Source organism: Stegodyphus dumicola, chromosome 2, assembly GCF_044657685.1.
Source record: "Stegodyphus dumicola isolate Sdum_Otavi_A_Nest chromosome 2, ASM4465768v1".
Classification (NCBI taxonomy): Eukaryota; Metazoa; Arthropoda; class Arachnida; order Araneae; family Eresidae; genus Stegodyphus; species Stegodyphus dumicola.
This window is the reverse complement of record NC_140769.1, coordinates 160,978,405-161,002,220: the sequence shown is the minus strand read 5'-3', so window position 1 is coordinate 161,002,220 and position 23,816 is coordinate 160,978,405. Positions and strand designations below refer to the sequence as shown.

General features: G+C 36.1%; 2 protein-coding genes across 5 annotated transcripts in view; both read left to right on the top strand.

Moving 5' to 3' along the window:
• Window positions 1-23,816, top strand: part of LOC118198154 (uncharacterized) — a 143,222-nt gene that overhangs the window by 91,020 nt on the left and 28,386 nt on the right. Inside the window, exon 3 of one of the 4 annotated variants that reach the window (XR_015039637.1) lies at window positions 9,351-9,710. The exons of the other annotated variants lie outside the window; for them this stretch is intronic. The gene's annotated coding sequence lies outside the window, so the exon portion shown is untranslated. Of the gene's footprint in view, window positions 1-9,350; window positions 9,711-23,816 lie in introns of those variants that run through there. 4 annotated transcript variants of the gene reach the window in all.
• Window positions 11,184-11,660, top strand: LOC146998630 (protein GVQW3-like). The gene has a single exon (XM_085810237.1). It carries the CDS (start codon window positions 11,184-11,186, stop codon window positions 11,658-11,660), a length of 477 nt encoding a protein of 158 aa, XP_085666363.1.

Genomic DNA, 23,816 nt, shown 5'->3' with positions numbered 1-23,816 from the left:
CAGATGATCAGGAATGCTTTTCATAATAGGAAACATTTCACTTTCTGCGGAAAGGCCAACATCTCTAGCCAATTCTCCGGGCATTTTTCGGCGTCTTCTAACACGAATTGTCCATCATTCATTACTCCATTTTTCGCAAAGAGATTTAGCTTTTTCTATTACCTCTTCAGGAATCTAGTCTCTAATTTCTGCAGGTTCATTCGCTAGTGATTCAAGATCATGCAACGCTCCTCTAAAATTCATTTTAGGATCTTGTAATCTGAGCTGCACACGATTAGTGTTCATGCTAAAAATGGACTTAAGTTATGAAATTAAAATTCAGTGTATTGTGCAGTAAAATTGTAGCTTCATTTCTGGTGTCACTTGTCGTAGAACTGACCTCTGCTATTTTTTCTAATATTTCTACTTATTCTTCCAGCCTATCGACAGTAACAACAGTAACACTAACTGCTTTTGCTCTGACATTCCATCTAGTTTCAGATTCGCAGGGGTGTTTGTGCTCCGGGGAAACCCCGGAATTCCGGGGATTTTTGAACTTCGATACCCGGAAATTCCGGGGATCGTCGTTCAAAAGGAAGTAGGAATAATAATGAATTATTTATTTTGATCTGGGTAATTTTGTTTGCTTTGAAAGCAGAAAACCTGCGTTTTTTATGTGTCGTCTGCTGCAGCAGAATATCTAAATGAAGTACGTTTTAAACGCGAATTTAAATTTAGGCGAAAGGTTTGGCAACATCAGCTTCTCCTAGTGATATTTCTCTGTTATTGTCTGGTGTTGTTTGCCTTGAACACTGTTGCTATGTAATTGGAAGATTCGCTGGGGAATCATGCCAAGGACAGAATTAGTTTTTACGTTTTCTGCTCCAGGGCAAAGAAAAACTGAAGTCTCTGTCGTGTGGCCTGAACTACGTAAAATGTGGAGGAAAATAATTCGTCAACACTTGGATTTAGTCGAATAGCTCTCGTGTTTTGCTCTATTCGCCCTTTAAGTGACGAGAATGTAAGGAATTATAGCATTCGCCCGTACGTATTTTCATTGTGTAAGTGGTAGCACACCGGCTAGCAGCTAGAAGATCCATGATTTGAATCCCTGTGAAGGCAAAATTGACAGTTTACGAACCGTTCCTCTCTATCTAAATGGCCGAAGAATGAAACCGTTATATTTGATCGCCAGTTTGGAAAACTTCATAATTCGATTTTAGATGGAGATTTGAGTTTTTAGTAAAACAGTTTCTTGGTTACCAGAAATCACAAAAATCAGGTCGCTATATACGAAGTTACTAGTTTGCTAGTTTTCGTTTGTTTGAGAATCTGGTTAGCAGTGATTCTGTGTTAAGGTTCCTTGATTTTGAAGTTCAGTTACTTTATCGATAGGATTCATTTAAATTGCACGTTTTACTTTATTACCAGTGACCTTATGGTTAAAGACCTCGAACGACTAGTAAGTCGACTTTAGTGGTATAGGAGAACATGCAGTAATGGTATAGAAAGATGCTGTGTATGCAGAGTTGTGTACAGAAATACGAGTTTTATCACCAATATTGACTCAGAAAAAAAAAAAAAAAAAAAGATTTTGGATGATTCCTTCCCCCATCCATGTACTTTGAAAATTTTTTGACATATTTCTTCTGTTCGTCATTCAACGATATCACATTTCTCCTGCTCCTTCGTTCTTACATTTTGTCATAAAGCATTTTTAACTATAGTGGTTGTTAAAGCGAAATTTTTCGTGTGCCAGTTTTACCCGTTTATAAAAAAATATAATTTTCACACGCGGCTCTTTAATGTTATCCATTTTCTTGCTCAACAAGATAGAAAACACATAAAAAGTGATGCTGAAACATTGTTCGCAGAAATGAACGAATTGATCTCGAGATGGCAGCTACATGGTACAACAACAATTTGGGCTGCCCTGCGCGCGAGACATAACCGCATATGCAGGTCCCCGCCCCCTCAGAATGAGGCACGAAGGTTCAACCTCCGCTCTCGCCCCTTGGAAGGCGAGACGCACCCTTGGTATCACTAGGGGCACTGGTCGTTAATTTGCTACCTACCAGTCGCTCGGGCTGCGCGTCGCAGTGGGACATTACCCAGCGAACCATAGGGCGCTACCCCCCGTACTACTAGAGCCGCACCTCTCAGGACGGGCCAGATCCCCCGTGCCGGCCAATAAGTGACCTTTCCTGGGGCCTTTAGAACCACCAAGTTCATACATTTTATACCCCCGTGGCCGAGACTGCCTAGGTACAGATCCTAGCCAGTAGCTTCGCAGAGTTCTTTACGTCGACACCCCCCCGGGGAGAAGCTACATAGTACGTTAAATTTGATGGCAACTACATGGTACGTTACCACTACATTTTAGTTCAGACGACACAACAGAAACTTCGGCTTTTTTTCTGTCCTGGAGCAGAAAACATGAAAAACAAATCTGTCCTTGCCATGATTTCCCAGCGAATCTTCAAATTAGGTAACATCATAGGTTGCTTGCAGCGTTTTGTAGCGTTTTAATCACAAACTAATGATAGCGTATTCTTGCTACCCAGTTATCTAAAAGGAATGATATGAAACCGAGTGTACTCGCGTAATAGCATAACTGCTGAATGTACAGACAAATAGGAAAAACAAATTAGGAAACAAATAGGAACAGTTTATTGCATGATTATGCAATTTAAAAATTTAGTAAATCTAATCTTTTGAGTACATGAATGAGAAAAGCTCGATGCATTGTAATTATTATGAGATGTTGTGACTGAAATCAAAATTGTACTACCATTATAAATCTTGCCCTCTATTGCGATATTATGTTTGTCCAAGAAGAGGTTCGATGGCAATCAACTTATAAACTGAATCTGAGCACATCACTCATTCCATGAACATATTACATTGATTCAGAATGCATCTTGAGTATCTCTGACCACTGTTTAAATAAGCTCTCCTTTTTGGCTTGGATGAGCGGGATCCATTTCCTATGAAGATAAAATATTTCGTTTTATACAATATTTGTCTACAGTGATTCGAAACTTTTACTCTTAAAGCTGCTTAATAGTTCTGCGGAGGGCGTCCTAGCAAATGTCTTTTTGTGACTTCTTTCCATTATTGCAAAATATTGGTCCATTTAGTGAATTTGTGACTGAGCAACTTCTATATCTCTTGTTCTGCTGGGCCGATTGTTGAAATTTAACTTGCGTTTTTCATGTCTCGAAAATGCGACTCGAGTGGTCGCGATATAAGAGGAATCTTGGAACTTTTTCTCGATCCCATACACCTTGTTCTCTTCTTGTCCCCCATCCTCTGTAGTTTTCTTATTGAAGCATCATAAACCTTTACCTTTTCTCTTCTTTTTCATTCTCGGAATCCTTTCCTTTTTCTTGCGGATTTTGTAATTTGGACGCCGACGCTGGATCAGCTGCATTCCTGGATTGCCGTTCAGTGCTCAAGCCAGGCAGTTCCCGGCATTAGTGGCATGTGAGTCCGTTCATAGTATCTCTTCACCTGGTGCATATTTTCTTTTACGTTTCAGCGTTTTGTTTTTTTTTAAATACACCACCGTTTCTCAGATTTTCTCAATTAAAAGGGGCCTTCAAACTTATTACACAGTTTCCCCACTCTTTCGTCAGGTGCATAGGAAAAAGAATGCTTTGTTTTCAGAACTTTATTTCCCACCTTAAAATCAATCTCCCGCCTTTTTTTTATCATAATAAAATTTTTGTTTTGCACAGACTGTATCCGAATTACTTGTTGCCTCAACTACTAATTTCTGAATGTCTGCCAATTTGAATTCTGCAGACCACTTTTCAACAAGAACAACAAAAAAAGTTTATCGCGGGCCGTAATCATCTTTCTCCCAAAGAATATTAAGTCTCTATCATAACCGTGGTATCATATTTGGCGGATTTTAACGCATTGGCTAATTCATTCACACATCTATGTTTTATGTCAAGTCCGTACTCATTTCCTCAAAAATTTGACTTACGAATTGCTTACCATTGTCTGAAATTATCTCAATTGTATTACCGTATTTTGATATAAATTTATTTTAAAATGAATTAACTACAATTTCGCCCTTCTGATAGAAAACCTGAATTAACTACAATTTTCGCCGTTCTGAAAGAAATTCTTTCTACCCACTTCTAAAAATGATATGCGATCGTATAGATATCTAAGGTTATATTTTTCACTACATCAGAGAAGAACTAATAGGCCATTTCCTACTATTTCAGTAGGGAATGTAACTTTTATGCTAGTTTGGTGTGCGGTCGGGCTATAATTAATATTTTTAATTAACTGGCAAATGCTACAGGACTTGACATGTTGCGTTACTAACTTTAGTAGCTGTGGAAAATAAACAGCTTCCCTTCCTCTGTTCACTATTTTTCTTCTTCCGAGATGGTCTAACATTGGTGCATCAAGCAGTTCATGTAAAATACTTGAACTCTCTGGAATAAGTGGTCGTAATTCATTGTTATTATTTGTTTCTTTCGCATGGAACAGAGGGTTATGAATGATTTCATAATTGCAGCCTAAACTTTTCACTGAAACTGTATTTTAAAATCTTACAGGGTCAGATAACTGAGGGTCACTGATGCAAGCTTCTAGGCTTTGTAACATTATCCTGAGGTACAGCATGTTGGTTTGTAAAACATACCTTTTTCTAGCGCGCATTGACAGGAGAAATGCAATCTGGGAATAACATAGTACAACAATTCAAAAATAAGTTACTGATATGTAGAAGCCGAGGTGAAGAGATGGCTGAGAAGCTAGCAATTCTATGTAAAAACATGTGAAGTATTAAAGCAATTAATAGCAAGTAATTCGAAGAGTGAGGCGATGAGGTGAGCTTTATGTTCGACGGTCAGCATTCAGATGAATAACTTCGGAGTTGGATGCCTGACTTCTGGGCCAGTTGGTGTCTGGAGTGTCAGGATTAGCTGAGGGTAGAGAGTATAAATATAGCAATTCAGGCACTGGTAAGTGGGCGGGGCCCTCTTTACAGATGCCATACTTTTAGAAGAGATAGTCGAAACTAAGGGGCAGGGAGACAAATTATGTAAAATAAATCTGATTCCGTAATGTAAAATAATCTAATTTACTAAATAACGCTTTGCAAATACGCCGGAGAGTAAAAATTATTTAGACATATTTTTAGTTACTTCAAATAATAAGAAAATATATATTTCAATAACAACATTATCGGCAGTTTCAATCTGCTGTTTATATTTTTTAAGAAGGATTTAAGATTAATGCAGTGGTGTTCCTTCCAAACATTCCATTGATATTCTTGGTAAATTTTAAAATGCTTAAAACTTCTGACATACGTGAACTATCAGTTAAATTTTCTGTAACATTTTTCTTAATTGTAGTTGCACTTTTAGACACATTATCATCAGAAAAATTATCAGTAATTGTTTGTGCTATCTCTGCCGGCTGTGGGAGGTTTTCGACGGGTTTCAATTTAGAATTATTGGCCTGATTTTTGGTCATTTGGACGTAAGAAATTTCTAGCGTTCATGGAGCTGTCTTTTTTTTTTATGGTAGAATGCTTGTTTTTAGGGATTTTATAACAACCCGTGTAACTTGCAGGATGTGACCTGAGGCAGTTGCTGCACTTTTCTTTGACAATTTGATGTTATGTGATTTAAGAAACATTTGACGCATCTCGGCTGGACGTAGCAGTTTTTCGAAGAATGGTGCCACTTCTGGCAGTTATGACAGTACGGCACCTTATTCTTCGAAATGTACTTCTCAATCGAGATTGCGAAGTACGTGAGAGTATGCAAGTCGTAAATACTATCCGTCATCTCTTTTTTAACCACTTGCACCATATATAGGGCATAGGAGCCTTCTCTTTGTGAGCTGGATTATTTTGCTGATGGAAAATCTACCATCACTCTGTGCTTTCACGGCTGTGAAGGTGTCAGCATCTAAATACCACTCTGATAGGCTTCGCATACTTTGCGAAAGGGCGCGCAAGATCTTGTGATCATCATCGGAATGGGGTAAAGTTTTTAGATATTCGCCATTTAACTTTTCAACAAATTTAGGTTTGGGCTAATTAATTAAGAAAATCTTCAAATTTTAGAGGAGGGGTTCACCATTACGGGATAAATTCCTGAGCTTGCATGACTGGGCTTGCACTTGCTATATCATTCACAGAATTACTTTTATCAGAAATAACGTCAAATTTACTAATTCAGAAGTCAAACAACAAAAATCAGCGTTATATTTACAAAATTTTCACAGGACTAGTTTCGATGGTTTTACAGAACCACCATCTTCAGCAGCAAAACCGCAAATGAACCAGATAGGAAATAATGATTAGATAAGATAAGAAAGCCTGGACAAGAATAAGCAAGTGGCGCCATCTGTTAGTGAAACCAGAACTAAAACATAATTTCTTTAAAGGCCGAAGGCAAATTTGGATTGGAATTAGGATCGTTAACTAGAACAGAAAGATTTTTATGAATGTGAAATGCCTCTAGAAAATCCTGTTCTCCAATGGAAGATGTTTTTTGAATAATTTTGGCAGCAGAAAAACTGAAAGTGTGGTTTTCGGACCAACAATGTTGAGCAACAGAAGACTTCTGTGTTTCCTTTTTTCTAACATATGCCTCATGTTCCTTGACTCGAAATTTTAAGGCTCTCTTAGTTTGGCCAATGTAAATTAAACCACACCGGCAAGGAATCCTATAAATACCCCAGGAATTCATATCCGGAATAGGGTCCTTAAGTATGGAACTCGGAATTTTATTGATGGGAGAATAAACAACCCGAAAGTTAAATTTCTGCAAAATATGTGCAACTTTATAGCTAATTGATGGAAAGAAGGGAATGACAACAGAATTTTTATAACCTCCTAAAACACGTGGTGTGGCCGCCATTTTGTGATTGCATGAGTTTCGGTAAGTACTTTTTTGCAATTTTCAAGTTATGTTTATGTTTTGTATATTTGGATATTGTGCTTTGCTTGTATGATTTCATGCATTTTGCTTACAAACGTTTTGTTTTCTATTCATTTCAGTGAAGGATTTTTCTGCTGTTTTGTGTGTGCTTTATTATTGCTTAGTTAATTTAGTTTGATTTTCTGCATTGTTTATCATGCCCTCATCCGTTAATCGTTTCACTAAATTACGCCTGAAACGGAAAACATAGGAATAAAATGATCATTTTATTCCTATGTTTTCCGTGCTCTTCAAGTTTGCTCCTCCAAACTAGCCCTTGATGAAGAACTAAATTATTTAAAAGCAATAGCTATTGACAGGGGCTTTCTACCCAACATTATTAATCAAGCAGTTAAAAAATTCTCATCTCAACACACTAAAAGCCACACTCTTATTTTAGGAGATTATAAAAATTCTGTTGTCATTCCCTTCTTTCCATCAATTAGCTATAAAGTTGCACATATTTTGCAGAAATTTAACTTTCGGGTTGTTTATTCTCCCATCAATAAAATTCCGAGTTCCATACTCAAGGACCCCATTCCGGATATGAATTCCTGGGGTATTTATAGGATTCCTTGCCAGTGTGGTTTAATTTACATTGGCCAAACTAAGAGAGCCTTAAAATTTCGCGTCAAGGAACATGAGGCACATGTTAGAAAAAAGGAAACACAGAAGTCTTCTGTTGCTCAACATTGTTGTTCCGAAAACCACACTTTCAGTTTTTCTGCTGCCAAAATTATTCAAAAAACATCTTCCATTGGAGAACAGGATTTTCTAGAGGCATTTCACATTCATAAAAATCTTTCTGTTCTAGTTAACGATCCTAATTCCAATCCAAATTTGCCTTCGGCCTTTAAAGAAATTATGTTTTAGTTCTGGTTTCACCAACAGATGGCGCCACTTGCTTATTCTTGTCCAGGCTTTCTTATCTTATCTAATCATTATTTCCTATCTGGTTCATTTGCGGTTTTGCTGCTGAAGATGGTGGTTCTGTAAAACCATCGAAACTAGTCCTGTGAAAATTTTGTAGGTATAACGCTGATTTTTGTGGTTTGACTTCTGAATTAGTATTTATTCGGCGTGTTATTGTGTCTTAACGTCAAATTTGTTTTTGGTTTCAACCGGAGTTTTAATTTTATCATTGCTTAACTGCTTAGCGTTTTAGTTGCTGTTCTAAATCCATCAGGATCAATATTTACAAAGTTAACATTCTTACGCTATTAATATTATTGCTTTTAACATAACTAGTAAGACTTATCATTGCCTGAATTGCTACACTTACCCCGTATTTACATGGTTTGCTTCCGCACCATCACGAGCTTTTGGGCGAGAAAGTCGATTTCTGATGCATCATTCGAGGCCACGGACTGGTTTCGTCAACTAATTACACTTTTAAGTTTCTCATCTTGAATATGAAGTTCCTCTAGTCTTTCACGTATCCGAATTTGTTCATCAGGATTGATGAATGGCTGAGCCTATTTATATCATGGACTAAGTTGTCCACTTGCATCAACATGAAACCGCCGTTAGACGTAATACTTTGCGAAATGTAAGACATAATTCTGAGCAACCTTCACGCACGTCTGACTTTTCCGATACTTTTGAAATCTTACATGCACTGAGCGTTTTAAAGTGTTAAACTGTAATCTGAAGAATTTGATTATAAAGTTTATTACTTTCTTTTTTTGTTTCCACCAATCTCTATGTAGAAGATACAGCCTTTAATTCTATTTAAAACATAATTCTTGAATTAATTATTATTTTGCTTCATTTGCACTATGCAAAATTTTAGATTAATTATATTAGTATTATCCGTGTTTCATTTGCTGCACATCGAAGATTAATTAACTTGTCATTAAGATTCATAAAATAAAAAGCTTCTAATTTTTAATTACACTTTTTTTAATTCATCACGTGAAAAAAGATATCCAAGTTTTCCATTACATATAACAGTAGTATTGAGATGCATGCCGTTTAGAAATAGAATTAAAATTACGTTTTTTGCATGCGTTAAAAATTAGAATAAGATTAAAAAAAAAAAAAAAAAATGCAGCAAGTCAAACAAAAAAGTAGAGTATACAGAAAAATTTTATACGGGATTTAAATGTAAATTAAAAACAGAAATAAAGAAAATTATACATTCATATAATAATTTTCAACTTTAAAAAAGAATTCCGTAGACATACTGGAAGCAGAACTTTTGTAAATAAAAATTCTTTATTGATTTCCGGGTGAATTTTGCATGCATCTGTGATTTTTATTATTTGCTATAGTAATTAATCAACAATACTGTTTCAGTCTGAAAAACATTTTAACAGTATAAATAACACATCAGCTTATAATATTTAGCTTATTATTAGTGATATTTAATTTCTTTTTCGTTCTATCTAAAAATTACGTTTCTGCTTTTAGAAAGATATAAAAGTACAATCGCAGTTCTTAGAAAACCTAGTTGAGGATCTTCAGTGTTCCCCGATTCCGATGATGTGGCTCTTATATCACCTGCTCTGTAGGAAACCTTTTTGGGAAAATACCTTTGCAAAATACGCAGTGTGTGTTCAGAAAATCTCTGTATCCATCAGCGACTCGAAGAAAAGATTACAATCTCTAAGAATCATGATGCAAAAAACTTTTTAAGCGAAACATTTTTTTCTATCGGAATCAGTATACAATAGGTAATGCGTTCCATTCCATTCCGAAAGAAATACTCAAATAAATGTATAATAATGTAATTTATTATTTACAATAAATCTTTTTTTACAAAAAAAGTTGTCTAAAGATATTTGTTTTTGCCTACGTTTCAAAATTTGTCGAAAATGAGATACAATATTATCGTTAAATGCATTTGAAGTGCGCATAGTTACTGTCTTATTAGGGTCGTGCTTCTCAATGTACTATGCGACCAATTTTCCATGCTTTCGGCATTCCCCTGATTTTCCCGGATGTTGCTTTGCTTAATCTGTTATATGCTCATCCGCTAACGAAATCTGCTGCACAGTTTCTTGCTGTAACATAGAATGCAGCTCCATAAGCTCTTCGGTGATCATCTTCTGGTTATGTTTTTCCACTAGCTTATCGATGTCGTTGCTATCCACCTCAAACCTCATAATCTTGCCCAGACATACTGTCTCGTCGATTACAGGCTCCACAGACACTTCCTCAAACCCCTAGGAGTGCCGTCTGACCAAAGCTTCTTCGATCGGAAATAAGAGCTTTCTTGGTAACTTCTTTCCATACCTTGTCGATCATCTTGGAGAAGGTAGCGATGTACTAATGGTCTTTCCGAAACTTTCTGAGAGTCAAATTGGGTTCTTCACTTACCTCAAAACAATGCTTGAATAACGTTTTGAAATATGCTGCCGGTCCATCGGCTGCAGTTAAAGAGTGGTGTTGGGAGGTAGGAAACAGATCTTGATGAATTTAAATTCTTCAAGGAGGACATCTTCTAGGCCTGAGGGGGAATGTGCGGGAGCGTTGCCTATAGCAATCTAGGCACATAGCAGCAAATTCATCTTAAGCAGATACTATTTGTTACAGGCTGACCAATTGCGTCATTGTTGTCGACCTTCACGTGACATTTAGCATGCGCTTCTGAATTTTTTTCTTCTTGAAGGCTCGTGGATTGTTCAAGTGGAAACGAGCAGCGGTTTAATTTTCAAATCGCCACTGCATTTGCTCAAAACAACAGCGTGAGACAGTCTTTCGTTGACTTGTGGCCCGGCAAGCCGTCTGCTCTGCCGTAAAATAAGTTAACTTCGTCATCTTTTTTCCGAAAGAGAGCCATCTCATCACAATTAAAAACCCACTGCGGTAGATAACGCCCGGAATAAAAAAAGCTTCTTAAATACACGGATTTTATTTTTTATTCTTACTTTAACCGCGTCATTCAAAATTGAATTATTCGCATAATTTTCTGATGTCGATTTTCGTATGATGAAATGTTAAGCACAAAAGAAAAATGTACGCAAATAAAAAAATATATACACATATACATGCATTGATATATATACACATATACATACAAAAACAAGGGGTGATCAAATGAAAAGGTACGAAACGACGTAAAAACGTAACAATTAAATATTTGCGTATTCCGCCATGGGAGAACGTAGCGGGACATCTCGGAATGAGATTAGAGTCTCTGACTGGGATCCGAGCATGCGCAGCGCCCGCTTGCGCAGGAGAGAGCAGAGTCTCTTATCAAAAGCGGCGTCCAAATGATGCGGCAGTCCGTATGAGGACAGGATGGCGTTTGCGTTGCAAAATTCGAAGACTGAGGAGCAGCGAGGTGTTATCCGATTTCTGACAGCGGAAGGTGAGAAACCGGCAGCTATTCATCGCCGGAAGATGACAGTTTACGGGGAGAAATGTGTCTCTGACAAGTCTGTCAGAAAATGGAGTGCCCATTTTCGTGCAAGCCGTGAGAGTGTGGGTGATGACCCAAGACCAGGCCAGGCAAACACTGTCATCACGAGCGATCTCATCGACAAGGTGGACGACGACCTAGTGAGAAGTGATCGATCTGTCACATTGCGAATGTTGGCGGTGAATGTGGATGTTAGCTATGGAACCGTGTGGACAATTGTTCACGACAGGTTGCGATATCGGAGGGTGTGTGCCACTTGGGTTCCGAAGCAGCTCACCGACCAGCAAAAGGAACTACGTATGGGGCTAGCACTGAAACATCTGTTTCGGTATCAGGAAGACCACCCGCTTTCATGAAGCGGATCGTCACAGCTGATGAGACCTGGTGCCATCACTACGAGTCAGAGACAAAGCGGGACAGCATGCAGTGGAAGCATGCGTCGTCATCTCCCCCCTAAAAAGTTCATAGCTGTGCCGTTAGCAGGCAAGGTGTTGCTCATCGTCTTTTTCGTCGTTCAAGGTCCTCTACTTGTGAAATTCCTCGAGCACAGAAAAACCATTAACTCCGATGTGTACTGTAAGACACTCCAAACGCCTACGTTGGTCCATCAAGAACAAAAAACCGGGGCTGCTCACGGAGGCAGTGGTTCTGCTCCATGATAACGCGCGTCCACGTGTCTCCAGAGTCACACACATGAAACTGGCCAAGTTCAAGTGGGAGACGTTGGACCATCCGCCCTATAGTCCGGACATGTCGCTATGCGATTTCCATGTGTTTGGTCCACTGAAGAAATACCTGAAAGGAGAGCGCTTCAACTCGGACGGCGTACTCAAGGACGCTGTGAAGGACTGGGTCTCGTCACGGCCACAGGAATTTTGGGAACAAGGAATCCTGCGGCTTGTTCCTCAGCGGGATCGTTGTGCTCAGGCCTATGATGTATATTTTGAATAAAGTCTACATTTGTACCCATCGTGTCGTTTCGTACCTTTTCATTTGATCACCCCTTGTATGTACACTGCGCAAAACAAGGGGGGGACAGTTCTATATCTCTCGTTCTACTGGGCCGATTGACGAAATTCAAATTGTTTTTTTCGTATCTCGAAAGCGCGACTTAGGATATATATTACATTTATATATAGCATGGGTGTCTAAACTATGACCGTTTGAGGGCCGCATTGCAAAGGAAAAAAATTTGCGTTGCCACACATACAATATTTTTTAACAAACTCAGGTCAAAATTAGCTCTATGTTGTTTTCTTAAAAGAAATTAACTTCTTTTCATTATTAATTTTTTTAATTTGAATTAGATATGTGTTGGTACATATTTATTATCAATTTGTAAAAGTTTCGTTTAATTTAATTTTCATAAAGTTTAAATTTAGTTTTTCATAATTTAGTTTTCATAAAGATGGAAAAATTTAAATTAATGAGATTGATGAATTTGCTTTTGTTGAACAAGCAAATCGATATCGGGTTCAATAGACGACATTGCAATTTTTAATGCATTTCCAAGATGTTTGTCAGTGATCTTTGCACTATTTTTGTTTTCTGTATGCTTCATTTTTGAAAATAATTGTTCACAAATATAGGTACTGCCAAAATCTGAAGACATTAATAAAACATGATTGTGAAAATTAGGATATTTATCGCGGGGTAGGTAACCTTTATTAAACTCCAGTAAAGAAACATTTTCAAGTTTTTTCTTTCAGTTGAATGTCACTTTGCAGTGGTGTCCGCCAAAAACGTCGCGGAGAAAAAGTCGTGGGGGAAAACGTCGCAGTTCCTAAAACATCGCGGTATAAAACATCGTAGTCGAAAATAAAGCGCCTCAAAAACTTCGCAGTTTAAAAACATCGTTGCTAAAAATATCGTGGTAAAAAATAAAGCATCTACAAATCGTCGAATGACGATAACATCATACACATGCGTTTTCACGTTTTGAAAGTTGTAAATGCATGTTCATATAAAGATCACAGAGCGCAAGAAGTAAAGGGAGATTCTTTTACTTCTATATCATGTATTTCAACGAATTAAAGCAGGAAACTTTAAAAATTAAAATTGAATAGAAAATGAATGCGACATAAAAAGCTTAATAGAATTTAAATTTACATAAGCAAATTGCATAAATAATTAACAAAGGTCATTAATAAATTAATCTTTTTCATAAATTTTTTTATAAAATAATTTTTAATAATAAATTTTTTCATAAATCCAATTTTTTCATAAAAAATTATCTAAAAAAAGCTTAGAAAAAGGAATACAAATGACGACATGAGGTTACTCTATAAAAATTGCTTGTTAATGATTAATGAAAATTACATATTGTTTTTTTTTCCGTTTATTCTTAAAGTGTCATTAACATTTTCATGTATGGCGTGCAATCAATTTTTTGGAGGTCGATTCGTTAGTTATGACGAAAATCAGTTACATAATATGTCACTATGCGATTTGAAAAACGCGTGTATGCTGTGTTATTGTCATGCGATGGTTTGTAGGTACTTTACTTTTTACCACGATATTTTCGACGACGATGTTTTTAAACTGCGAAGTTTTTGAACCGCTGTATTTTCGACCACGATTTTTTGTACCACGATATTTTAGAACTGCTATGTTTTCTTCCACGATGTTTTGTACCACGATATTTTCTCCTTGCGTTGTTTTCTCTGCGACGTATTCGTTCGCGATGTTTTTGCGGAGATTGTTTTCAGCTGTAACCCTTTGCAGTTAATAAATACATCATGAAGTACTAAGATGTTTTTATTTAAAGTTTTATTTTAAAATAAATTCCAACGAATGGATCATATATGAATCAAATTCAAACATTTACTTTTTTAATAAAAATGTGTAAATTTAAATACTTTCGTAATTTGCGTTTGACTGCATTTTAAAGATTTGGGGCCGCACTTTAGACACCTATGATATATAGCATTGTTTTAAGATAGGTACTTTGACACAAAATTGGACTTTTTCTGAAATGACATACCAATTTTTTTTTCCATATTTCGATTCTACGACTCAAATTATACCTAAATATTACATTTTGTAAAATTTGGTGCGAAATATACCGACAAATTCAAAACTTTATCTTGGCTCTTTTTTTTTTTTTTTTTTTTTTTTTTTACCCCTTTACCCCATTATAACTCACTTGACGAACTCCTTAATTTATAGCAGTGCTCCGCAACCAGTGTGCCGCGGCACACTGGTGTGCCATGAGTAGGATATAGGTGTGCCGCAATCAAATACATGTATTTGACATTTTGCAATTTTTTATCATGTATTTAATACACAATGACAATTTTTTTTCCTTAATAATGTCTATTTTAAATGTTTTTATATATTTCACTGTTGTGTGGTTGTGTGTGTGATTGTAAGTGTGTCAGCATTTGAATTTTTTCGGCACTTCTTTGATAACTCGGAACTCTTTGGTGTGCCACGAAATTCCAGAAAGATTTTTTGTGCGTCGCAGGTGAGAAAAGGTTGCGGAGCACTGATTTATAGCAACCTATTTTCCTTTCCTTTTTTTTTTTTTTTTTTTTTCATTGTAGACGAACGGGAAAAAAGTCATATTTCATGCATTCAAATAATTTTAACAAAGTGCGTAAACATCCCTTTTAACAAATATGCCAAATTTCAAAACGCGCCAATATGTAAATTCATGTATATCTTAGAAAATGTTGAATAAATACTCTAATTTTTTGCAGGTTTGCGTAGAATTACATCTACTCTAAGATGATGTTAAAAATTTTATAGGTTATAATTTTTTTGAAAAATTTATAAAAATGATTTAAAATACAAATTTTAGAAATAATAAAAAAAAGGGGGCGAATTTTATTTGGAATGAACCTAAATTTCGAAATGTGAAAGGAAGAATTAAATAAGTTTAATAAAAAAAGAGATATTAATGAATATATACCAAATTCAATTAACTTTGAGGAGGTAAAATTTTGAAAGATAATTCTTTAAAAACTACTCGTGCGATTTTTACAAAACATGGCAGTTTGGCATAATTTGAGTTGTAGAATCTGATTATGGGGAAAAAATGGCATGTAATTTCAGAAAAAGGTCTGATTTGGTGTCAAAATACCTATATTAAAACAATGCTATATATAAATCTAATACATATCCTAAGTCGCGCTTTCGAGACATGAAAAACGCAAGTTGAGCCAACTGCATCTCCGAAAACGTCGAGAATAAGTAATTAAGCTAATTTTCCGCCGGGATGTATGCTCGGAGAGAACCTTTACCTCACTAACGCTTTGTCTGAAATCGCTGTTCTCTGCACCATTCTATAGATCTTAAACCTCTGTGAAGGTTGGAATTCCACGAACGGACTGTCTGCAGTCTGCATGGGCATTTTCGTGGTTTTTTCCATGTATAACGTGTATACGAGCCAGTTCCCATAGAAAGTGCTCCACGAGGAATCCCTTCCCTTAGGTGGATAGCCCTCCAGCTTCATAATCTGAAATATTAATATATCTTTAACTACTGTCATTAATGTACTAATTGGAAATTATCCTACTTACATTAAGTTAATGTTTAATTAAAAAAATTATTATGAGATTTATATCCTTTTTGATTAACCATTGTCATTGTCTAAGCTACCAACTCATTCTACAAGGGGTAGGGCGTTGGCCCAGGCATCCTGGTGTCGCAAACACCGTTCCACTGGGAGTTGGATAGCCCTCTAGGCTTTGTCATATTCACGCAAACCAAACTAAACTTAGAGCCCTATATTCGTCATTTCATGAGTGCAGCTGGCCATTTTTATGGATGACAACTCTTGTCCACGTGAGCTCTTTTGGTGGAGGAATTTTTGGTGTAGAGGCATTAGGATTTTTTTGGAAGCAAGCAAGATGAAAACTTAGCAACCGCCTTCGCCGGGAATCGAATCACGGACCTCTGGAATACCGGCCCAGCGGGCTACCGTTACACCACGAAGGCACGCTAGGGAAGTGGGAGAAATACCTTATATACTCCTCTTTTTAAAGGACGACTGGGGTTTTCAGGGAACCCAATCGCCAAATCCCGGGTGTGGAGAAACCTCATCCAACACCCTTTTAGTTCGGGCGCCACTGTAGAGACATTAGGTTAGTTGGAAAAGCCAGAAAGATGAAAAATTAGCGATCGCCTTCGCCGGGAATCGAACCACGGACCTCTGAAATACCGGCTCAGTGTGCTGACCACTACGCCACGAAGGCACGCTAGGAAAAAGTGAGAAATACCTTATACTGGAAAATGAAGGTATTAACCATAGAGAATGCCCAGCCAAGCATCCAGACCTAAATCCTACAGAATATGTCTGAGACACTGTTGTGAGGGCAACTGCAATTATCCTTTGTCCTCCCAGAACCCTCCAAGAACTGCAGGAGGGAGACTGACTGCCACAGGGTCTCATAAACTGCCCCATTTCCAGTATGAAGTCATGTTGTAAGTGCTGTATGACTTGAATAAAGCATACCTTTTATTAGCTTCCTATTTTGTTCGATTTTGCAACGCTTCTTTTGGACTATCTTGCGCTGACGGGCTTTACGCACGATTATGCCGTATGTACCCTGAGTACTGTGTGTTTTTTGTATTATTTCCACCTATGTCCGTACCAAGTTTCATTAAAATTTGTCTATCTGGAGGTAATCACCCAAATGTGAAAATTCTCATAATTCTGACCACCAGTGAACTGTTATGAAGCATTTACTTTTTTATAACAATCACGCGGGATTTTTCGATAGCATTTGCTGTATTTTAGAGTGTGATAGATAATTGCTGTTAATAATGCTCGATTAAAGTAATCGGTGGCAATTGGATTTATATTCTATGCAACCTTCGCAAAACCCAGTTGTCTGAGTGTTACCTTTCGGTAAAGCATAAGAATTTTAATTTATCTTTCAAATATAATTACTCTGTGTTTGCTAAACAGACGAAGGCGATAAATGTATTCCTTAATAATTAAAATTTTTTATTTACATTTAACGGTATACAGAATTAAGAGAGATTCTGTACTGTGGTACGTAATATTAAACACATGTTTTATTAACGACATTGATATTGTAAATGTCCATAGGATTAATTAACTGAATTAAGCAAAGCATGCAAGAGTTTTCTGTCAAAGTTCCATTCCTTTTTATCTATACGCCCTCGAAGGATGGAATTCAAAAATTTTATGCTCCTCTATCATCATTCTATCATAAAGATTTTCATTTCGACAGATTTTAAGTGCCTGCGTGCCGTAAAGACACTCTGTCAGATACATCCATCCTTTACCCGGTATTTGAACCCGAAACCGAAAGTCTAGATAACCATCAGCCTGCGCTACCTAACATAATATCCAGATCTACCTCTTCATAAAATTACATATAGGATTTTTTTTCCCTATACTTTTATTCTAAAGTTTGGGAGGTTCTTATAATTGGGTATTTTAATAAGGGAGATTACACAGTGAGAGAAAGGAATTTAATTATGGTACTGTGTAGGATAGTTACTGTTTAGATATAAAATAAACCATGTAGGTAATTATCGTATATATAAACTGCATAGCTACCGCTAATTTTTACAACCATGTCTATTCGAACGTCTTTAGTTTAATCCTAAATTTACTGTATTGGTCGCTGGCATGCCTGAAAATAAATGGTTGTAGAGACATTAGGTATTTTTGAAAGCAGGAAAGATGAAAAATGAGCAATGCCCCCGCCGGGACTTTAACCACGGACCTCTCGAATTCGCGTCGAACGTGCTGACCACTATACTACGAAGGCATGCTAAGAAAGTGGGATAAATACCGTATATATACTCCCCCTTTTAAAGGGCGACTGGAATTTTAGGGGACCCAATCGCCAAATCCTATTCGTGAAGAATCATCATTCACCACCTTTTTTAGTTTGGGCTCCACTGTAGAGACATTAGGTTATTTCAAAGCAGAAGAGATGAAAAATGAGCAATGCCTGCGCCGGGACTCGAACCACTGACCTCTCGAATGCGCGCCGAGCGTGCTGACCACTACGCTACGAAGGAATACTAAGAAGGCGGGAGAAATACCTTATATGGTAACTAGTTTTTCGTAATTTTTCCCCCTGTACCGTAGTAAAATATTGTAGCTTGCCTTTCGTTATAATCTAAGTTCATATAAATTCTAATTAAAACCCTGATGCTACCAAATATTGACATTTTAATTTCTTAATTTTTTTCCTAAAATCCGAATCTTTTATTTGAGGGAATTTGATTTTCGAGTAACTACAGTATGATAAATTAAAATGCATTAAATCTTATGAATTAGGTATATTATTACAAATAAAATAAAGATTTAAATTATTATGATTCACGTTAGTTACATTAGTCGCTCATTTTTTAAATTATGATTTGAATATTTTTTAATTGATTAGATGATTTGAACGTTAAAGTACACTTTATTTCGCGTCGAATTGCATCACTTTGTAAGTTCACTATTTGTCAAGCATCGTGGAAACTATATTAAAGATCTTACGTAACAGCAACACTAAACAACTTGAATGGTAAATGACGTGGTTGCATTACACAATGTAATAGCCAAATATTTTATTTTGTTTGTTTATTTATTTTTTGGAAAGACTCCACTGGATGCATTTAAGTTATATTACTAAATCACAGTAATGATTATGAACAGTTTTAGTAATATTCTAATTAAGTTGTTTTAAGAAGAATATATTACGTTGCTCGGCACAAAATTTCGCTTCAGTTATTAACATAATATATTCTTTTACAGTCGTTTCTGATTTTATTTTTTTTGGGGGGGGGCTGCAGCAATCACCTTGTTGCCAAAATGTCTTCGTGCTTCGTAATAATGCTAAAGTACTATTTCAATTGCAATTTGATAACTTCTATGAGAAATTTTGTATGGATTTTCTGTGAATTCGGCATTTACGGCAGAATTATCATGAATTATATAAGAGAAACTGTATTACGTTTGTGTTAATCAAAGCCTCATGTAATCATAATTCTAGTGCATATCGTTGTTCTTTACATTGTATGTACTGTTAAATTCGCCCGTTATCCATTTGGTAGATGTGTTACCGTGAAAGACCGAAATTGGAGAATGTCGACCTTTCACCGGAGAATGTCAACATTCACCAAATACGTAGGTGAAAGATCGAATAATGCATTACATTCTTGTACATTCGGACCCTCACCGGTGTATGTCGACAATCACAGGTATGCTCTGGTGTCGGTCGAAAAGAGAGGAGTATATGTTCACGCTGTCATTACAAAAGGAAATGTTCCACAAATAAATACAGTTGTAAAAGCAAGGGCCTCTTGTGCAATTCAAAGTGTCATAATAAAGTTGTTGCAATAAATAAGATTTGAATCACATAATTTAGTAAGTTTTTAACTTCTATTATTTTCCTTTCTCATTTTGAATGTACTATGTGTTAAGACACATAGTACATTCAAAATTATTTTTCTTTTTTGCACGTGGTGTGGCCGCCATTTTGTGATTGTAGGAGTTTCGGTGAGTACATTTTTGCAATTTTCAAGTTATGATTATGTTTTGTACATTTGGATATTGTGCTTTGCTTGTCTGATTTCATGCATTTTGCTTACAAACGTTTTGTTTTCTATTCATTTCAGTGACGGCATTTTTCTGCTGTTTTGTGTGTACTTTATTATTGCTCAGTTAATTTAGTTTGATTTTCTGCATTGTTTATCATGCCTTCATCCGTTAATCGTTTCACTAAATTACGCCTGAAACGGCAAAAATTCCTGAATCATCTTGACTTTTTACTTAAATGTAAATGTAAAAAATTGATCCCCAATTTTATTCAAATCAAATCTAATCAAAAACCTTCAAGTCGCGTTTCAAGAATTCTGTTAAATTGCAAGCTTGCCTTACTTCGGTCCGTGATAAGGGATACACGTCAACAATTGTCCAAAATTGAACATGAACTCTATAAGCTTCATCTGGAACTCGCTAAATCATATCCAAAATTCACTGCCCTTGAACAAAAGTCTTGGTCTAGAACGGAGAATGCAGTTAACCGTCATAAAAACACCCTTGCAGTTAAATTCGAAAAACTTCTTTTACAGTTTTCCAGTTCAAGTAGTTCAAAAAATCTTCCCATTGTACACATCAAGCCAATAGTTAATATTTCTAATGTTAGTCTTTCAGAAGAACAAGAGAGAATTCTAAAATATAATTTTAACTTCTCACAAACCTGTAAACCCTCGATTCCAAAGATTTTGGCTCCTATCGAAAAAGCTTTCAAGTTCAGTAAAGTTTCAGATTCACAGAAAGAAATGATTAGGCATCTTATCGCTCATAATGTGAAATTCAATAATAAACCTTTGAAACCAAATCTAACTGCGAGAGAAAGAGCTACAATGCGCGAAATTCATTCTAACCCGGATATTATCATTTCAAAGGCCGACAAAGGTGGCCAGATAGTCGTCATGGATAAGAACACTTACATCGATGGTGTCACTAAACTCTTAAACGAAGGACCATATAATCCGATCCCTAAAAATCCTTCACCTTCGGACTTATCCAAAATAAAAACTGCGATCAAATCTTCGCAAATCATTTCAAGCAACTTAAAACATTCGCTTATCCCATCTGTTGCGAATTGTGCCAGATTATATGCTCTTCCCAAAATTCATAAAAGTGGTATTCCTTTCCGCCCTATTGTATCAAATTTAGGTACTGCCTCGTATCCTTTAGCTAAATATTTAGTTTCTAGATTTTCCACTCTATTAGACAATAACATTTACACCATAAAAATTTCAATAGAGTTTGTAAAAAAGGTTAAAAACATTTCTCCTAGTAATTTACTCATGGTTTCTTTTGATGTAAAATCATTATTCACCAATGTCCCAGTGGAGGGTGCATTAAGATGTCTAGAAACCAGACTTCGCGAATTTCATTTCTCTTGCATCGAAATTGATGAGCTCATTTCTCTCACTCAACTCTGTTTGAAACAAACACATTTTGTTTTCCAAAATAAATATTACAAGCAAACTGAGGGATTAGCCATGGGAAGCCCCCTCAGTCCCATCCTGGCTGATATCTACATGCATTATTATGAATCAAAATTGTTTGAAACTTTAAACTTCCCGGCGTGGTTCCGCTACGTAGACAATACTTTTACCCTGTTTGAAGGTAATAAAGATGATTTAAATAAAGTTCTTTCAACAATGAATTCTATTGATCCTGCTATTCAGTTCACTTTTTAACTTGAGACTTGCAATTCTCTTCCGTTTCTCGACATTCTGGTCACACGTAACACATCCAACTTCAGTACTACAGTTTACCGTAAACCTTCATCGGTTTGCCTTCCACCACACTTTAAATCATGTCATCCGACTAAACAAAAATTAGCTTCATTTTATTCCTATGTTTTCCGTGCTCTTCAAGTTTGCTCCTCCAAACTAGCCCTTGATGAAGAACTAAATTATTTAAAAGCAATAGCTATTGACAGGGGCTTTCTACCCAACATTATTAATCAAGCAGTTAAAAAATTCTCATCTCAACACACTAAAAGGCACACTCTTGTTTTAGGAGGTTATAAAAATTCTGTTGTCATTCCCTTCTTTCCATCAATTAGCTATAAAGTTGCACATATTTTGCAGAAATTTAACTTTCGGGTTGTTTATTCTCCCATCAATAAAATTCCAACTTCTATACTCAAGGACCCCATTCCGGATATGAATTCCTGGGGTATTTATAGGATTCCTTGCCAGTGTGGTTTAATTTACATTGGCCAAACTAGGAGAGCCTTAAAATTTCGCGTCAAAGAACATGAGGCATATGTTAGAAAAAAGGAAACACAGAAGTCTTCTGTTGCTCAACATTGTTGGTCCGAAAATCACACTTTCAATTTTTCTGCTGCCAAAATTATTCAAAAAACATCTTCCATTGGAGAACTGGATTTTCTAGAGGCATTTCACATTCATAAAAATCTTCCTGTTCTAGTTAACGATCCTAATTCCAATCCAAATTTGCCTTCGGCTTTTAGAGAAATTATGTTTTAGTTCTGGTTTCGCCAACAGATGGCGCCACTTGCTTATTCTTGTCCAGGCTTTCTTATCTTATCTAATCATTATTTCCTATCTTGTTCATTTGCGGTTTTGCAGCTGAAGATGATGGTTCGGTAAAACCATCGAAACTAGTCCTGTGAAAATTTTGTAGGTATAACGCTGATTTTTGTTGTTTAACTTCTGAATTTGTACTATGTGTGTTTTAAGTTCTTATGTCTTAAGTTCTTATTTTAAGTCTCAAGTGCGTTTTTTCCCGACTGAATTACGGAGAAGAATATAATATTCTTATATGTTCAACATTCACCATTAGTACATGGTGAATGTCGAGATTAACCGGTGTAAGTCAGAAATAAGAGTATTTGGAAAATATTTCGGACATACACCAAGCGACCATGGGAATGTTGACATTCACCGGTGAAAGTCGACATTCTCCGTACTTAATAAATATTAGTCAGGCGAATAAATCCACTGAACGCAGACGGTTCCTTTCTTTCTTTTTTGGGGGGGGGGGAGTTCGATTCCGCAGAAAAAGATTGAATGCACATTTTTCATTATGTTATTTATGTGTATTATAGATAAGAGACAAATCTCTGAAAACGCTTATCCATACAAAGAGCATTTCTTCATAAAGGCACCCTCTCATATTTTTTTTAATAGTTAAAATATTAATTCCCATTTCCTCAGCTTTCTCTGAATCCTTCCCAAGATTAGAAACTCTTTTTTTTTTTTTTTTCCCTTCCACTGGTGGTTTCTATTTTTAAGGTAAACTTTTCGACGTGTTTCCAGTTATTTTGCTCAGTCATTAAAATAGTGATTTTAATCTTTTTTTTAGCTCAGTGAATGAGGCTCTAAAATACTCAATGTACATCATCTGTTCTTTCATCTAAAAACTGATATTAAGTTGTGTTCAAAAGTTGAAAATTTAAAATTTTAAAGTAAAAATAACCTTAAGTTTTACAAAATGTATTTATTTAGTATTATGTCTGTTTACTAAAATTAACCATATCGTCGCTAAATTACTTTGCTGACCTCAAAAAAATTTGCTTCCACAGTCAGACATAGATTTTTCATAGATGAAACTGAAATTTTGAATAAAATGAATTGATTGCATGTATTGTACTAAAAAATTATGATTATATTAAATATAAAGTGGGCGATCGAATTTTATTCTAAATATGAGTTTCAATGGATATTAAAAATACTTGCTTGTTTAAATGTAAGTAGGATTATTATTAATTATAGAAAAGTACAAGAGGGTTATTCATCCTGATGAGCTCCATCAGAGTTCTGAACAAGAGCAGCTCGGGAATGGACTCTTTGAGTACGTCGTATATCTTTTCATTTGCCACCATCCTCTCGAAAGGACTTTCGACTTGACAGATTTTAAGTGTCACTCTTCTGAAAGATTGTTACAGAAAATATTTATGTCTTATATGAGATTCGAACTCAAGTCATTGATAAAATAACTAGATTTAGCTAAAAATACAGATTAGAATCTATGATACCATGTGATA